We start from the raw sequence: 4,080 nt of genomic DNA, 5'->3' as shown, positions 1-4,080 counted from the left end.
AATTTCACGCTCAACAGCCTCTAAGAGCTGCCGGCGAAATTTACCGCCAGGAAGTAGTTCCTCCACAGCCCCGTTCTCATTCTCCTCATCCGCCCCCCAAGCATTATCGTTCGTTGTCCCCACTGTCACAAAATCGTCGACGCACCCCGTCTCCGCTTCGTTCCTCTCAACAACAGCGCGAGTCTTACCGAAATGAACGTTTTGAAGACTTTGAACCGCGTGGGAGCAAAGCTAAAGCTGAATATTCACCTCCGCGGTCGCCGACCATTCACAGTATAAATCACAGACCCGAGGCTCCCTCTGATTTTCACGAGTATGATCTTGAGACTGACAACCTCAGAGACCGTCATGAACGACGCCGTTACTCGCGCCATACCAGAAGTCGGGACGAGAAAGATCACCGCAATTTTCATCGTGACCATCATGACGAGCGATTGTCTCACCCCGAGCAATCTTTGACTCCATCATCTGCTCATGAGCGCGCTTCGGGTTCGGGCGGGAGAAAGTCTAGTGTACTTTCCCCGCATCGGGCATTAAGTCGCCGCGATGAAAGCGATAATGGTCCCGAAGAAACTTATGGTGGAAACAAACAGTCTCAATCTAAGAATGAGGATGGTTTAGAGCCACAGCAGATGGAAACCAAGAATGGAGGGTCCCGTATGGCGCGTGACGAGCTGTTCGCGGGCATGGATGATTTGACCGTGGACTATGAAGAAGACGACGAGTAAGACAACTCAGCTTACAACTATTGGTGCATCATAAAATTTCTTTCTACGTGACAGAAAGTTGTAACGTCGTTGACGGGGCATGCGTGTTTAAAAGCGTTTGCAGCACTCTCTAAGTTTGACTTTACGATCCGAACAAGAACGTGGAAGAATACTGCATTACTTTGTAATTCGCGTGTTTTTGCATGAAATCTTTGGCTTTTACTCGTTCGTGGCATCTTTTCTCCTTGTTTGAACTATCATGTGTGCTTGCATAAGCACAGCTACGTAGTTTTATTTGAATGATTCTCAAGTCTGTTTACTGGCCCAATTGTTTTGCATGGCATATCTATAATAATTATGTTGACTGGGTTTGATTATTGTAATTTTTGGTCGACGAAACTATCCAAGACATTATCAATCGTTTTGGTCATCTCTCGCCTCTTCGTGGGCAGTCGCCAGCGCATTATTTTCAAACCCTCATTTACTACAAAATTTCAAGCTCTTCAATCACGAGTCGTACTTGTTCGGCACAAGTGTCATGGCTCAATTGTACATGTTGAAACATCGAGAAATTGATTAATCATTCGCTTATCTTTTCATGTAAAAACATGGAGAATATGTACGTGTAAATACGTTTCGAACTTAGCCATTAAATTTGGCAGCGTGACGGGTTACGTCAATCTGCTTTAGCCCTTAGAACCTAACGCTCTCCATCAACTCCTCATGATCGCTTGCAGCTGCTTCTAATTTCCAAAATTCGCCGACGGTGGAACGACCGTGAAAGCCACTTGTATATAGCTTGATTTGAGAGTTTCGTGGATCTGGCGTTTAGTTTCGTCAAAGTACACTGGAGTATCAGGACCTTTTCATGCTGCTTCTGGACAAGAGCAGGTCGAAGTCTGGCCTGTGATATAAAAATTAGTCGCTGTACGTTATTGTGTTCGGGGCCTCTCTCGCCAAAAGCGTATCCTCGTACCACCACGCTTGTGCTAAATTGCGCCCATTTTTAACAACACGATTGAGAGTACCTAACCTTTCAACTCAAGTGAGCAGCCGGCGTGGTGGCGTTTTGCTGATAAATCAAATTTGCCAAGCTGATCACCTCAAAGAGTGCCGGAACAGCACTGCAGCAATAAAGCACCTGCCTCATCACTGGTAATAATGCTTAGAAATATACCAGTAAAGCATTCGTCATTCATGATCGACTCAACGAGTTAAAATTGTCATATATTCGTGAAAGGAGCTTGCGGTTTGTCGTATAAAAGTCTGTGCCCACCGTCATTGTAGGGAATGTCATCAAACGCCCCAGAAGACAACAAAATCCTAATGCATACCACTAGATTTCTTATGACCATTTTTATTGGTTCAGCATTGACGACGCCACCGATAAAAGACGCTGCTTAAGAGGCCATCAAAAAATGGACAATTTTGCTCACCTTAAAGCGTCGCAGCTTCTCGGCCTTTTGGCTAAGATCAAGTGTAGTATATAATCGGGAATGACATCACGACTCGCAACATGTAAACTTAGTCATCGGGTTACAGTTGGTGAATCAAGTCCACGAAACGCTAGCAAAATGCCAAGAAAACTTAATTTAAGATACGTGTGATCTTTGTGTTTTCAGAAGTGCCCCCACAAATACGTAGATCACAGTGCCTGATGAGGCAGTAATTGAAACTAGACTATGACAGGTATCCAAACATCTATACGCCCATTTGAACGACCCGATTGTCTAAAATTTGTGGTGTGGTGCACGCTGATAAAAACTTTACAGCCAACCAAGTAGACAGTCATTCTCAGAAAGCCACCACTTCTAAAATGTCTGATACGCCCCAGTCGAGCGAGCACGATGCCGTGGTAGAGGTAGACCACCATGACGGACGTGGTTTTCAGCTTGTTGACAGTGTAACCGAACAGACTGCAAAACTGTCGGTAATTGACGCAGAAGCCGCTGAGGACGAGGACAGTCTGGCAAATCTGCCGAAGAACGTTCTGTTGCGCCTTGATGCGCTGCGAAAGCTACAGGAGGCGCAGGCGATTGTGGAGGAAGAGTTTGAAAAGGAACGTAAGGCATTAGAATTAAAGTATGAAAAACTTTACCAGCCTTTCTATAAGCAGCGTGCTGAGATCGTTTCCGGCTCCAAGGAGGTGGACGCTGTCACGGCTGCTTCCGCCGATTCTCAAAAGGCTAGCACCGATCTTGAAGATGATGTAAAGGGTGTGCCTGGATTCTGGCTGCGCGCTTTTATGAATCACTCAGTGCTGGCTGAGCTCATTCAGGAACGCGATTTACCGGCCTTCGAGTTTCTCATTGATGTGCGATCGGTCAGTCACGAGGAAGATAATGGATTTAAGCTTACATTTGAATTTGCAGAGAACCCATTCTTCTCAAATAGGACCCTTGTCAAAGAGTACGATATTGGTGACGCCTCGGAGATGGGTGAAGCCGTGTTGCGCAACGTGACCGGAACTGTTATCAAGTGGAAGGAGGGACAAAACTTATGCGAGGTGACTAAGAAGGTAAAACAACGCGCTAAGGGTGGAAAAGGCGAAACTCGCGTCGTCAGCCGGACTGAACCCTGTGAAAGCTTCTTTCAGATCTTTACGCCTGTAGAGATGCCGTCAGAAGAGGACGACGAAAATGTAGGTTGCAGTTTTATTTTACAAAGGCACACTTTTTACCTAGATATGTGTTTTTGTCGTATGCCGTTGCAGAGCGAAATTATCATGCGCCAACTCAGTGGTGACTTCGAGGTTGGCTTCACTATTCACGAAACCATAATTCCGCAAGCCTTGCTGTGGTTCACTGGTGAGGCTGTCGAGAAAGATGACTCGGAGTACGACCCAGAGGAGAACGATGATTACGAAGATTCGGATGAGGAATCTCCTACAGATGACGAGGCCCCGAAGCCTCGGTCTAAGAAAAAGTTTCCTGCACTTGAAGGAGGTGCCGCTTCGACCGAAAAACCGCCCGAATGCAAAAACCAGTGAGTCAAGGTGTCGGCAGCTTTTAATGTATCAATTGCATGATCGACGCGTTGCTAGAGAGCGGCTGACTGAGCTACAAGCGAGACGAAAACGATTATATTATATTCTGTCGACTCTTTATTTGATAAATTACTTATTTTTTTGGGATGAAGCTTGAAAATAATTCAGCAAATGAGAGACACATACTTATGGAGACTTGCTGACTGACATTAGAATTGCGCGCGGTAACTGAGTGCTAGGTCTTAAGCCATATTCATTGCTGTTTTATCTCGCTCCACTACATAATCCAATCTTTCTCGCGTCTTCGACTTAAAATACGACACGATTAGAGTCCAGTCCCCTCAAAAATAAATTTTACAATATCCACTACCCCGCTATAATGATTTT

General features: G+C 45.4%; 2 protein-coding genes across 2 annotated transcripts; one reads left to right on the top strand and one right to left on the bottom strand.

The window, feature by feature from the left end:
- Positions 1–2: 2 nt before the first annotated feature.
- On the bottom strand, positions 3–2,386 carry PHALS_14930 (uncharacterized protein). Its single transcript, XM_036407297.1, has one exon. The coding sequence runs from the start codon at positions 941–943 to the stop codon at positions 746–748; it is 198 nt and encodes a 65-aa protein (XP_036263011.1). The 5' UTR covers positions 944–2,386; the 3' UTR covers positions 3–745.
- Positions 2,387–2,389: 3 nt separating this feature from the next.
- Positions 2,390–3,696, top strand: PHALS_03378 (nucleosome assembly protein 1-like 1-like; the record flags this gene model as incomplete). The annotated part of the gene is made up of 3 exons (XM_024721957.1): positions 2,390–2,396; positions 2,480–3,348; positions 3,421–3,696. The coding sequence occupies 3 exons, from the start codon at positions 2,390–2,392 to the stop codon at positions 3,694–3,696; spliced, it is 1,152 nt and encodes a 383-aa protein (XP_024573082.1).
- Between the last annotated feature and the right edge of the window lie 384 nt (positions 3,697–4,080).

This window comes from Plasmopara halstedii (genome assembly GCF_900000015.1).
Source record: "Plasmopara halstedii genome assembly, contig: Scaffold_218, whole genome shotgun sequence".
Classification (NCBI taxonomy): domain Eukaryota; phylum Oomycota; class Peronosporomycetes; order Peronosporales; family Peronosporaceae; genus Plasmopara; species Plasmopara halstedii.
The sequence above is the reverse complement of the archived record's forward strand: the minus strand, read 5'-3'. Positions and strand labels throughout refer to the sequence as shown.

Excerpts from the sequence above, each read along its gene's own strand:
- PHALS_14930 (XM_036407297.1), bottom strand. The coding sequence starts at position 943 with ATGCCACGAACGAGTAAAAGCCAAAGATTTCATGCAAAAACACGCGAA.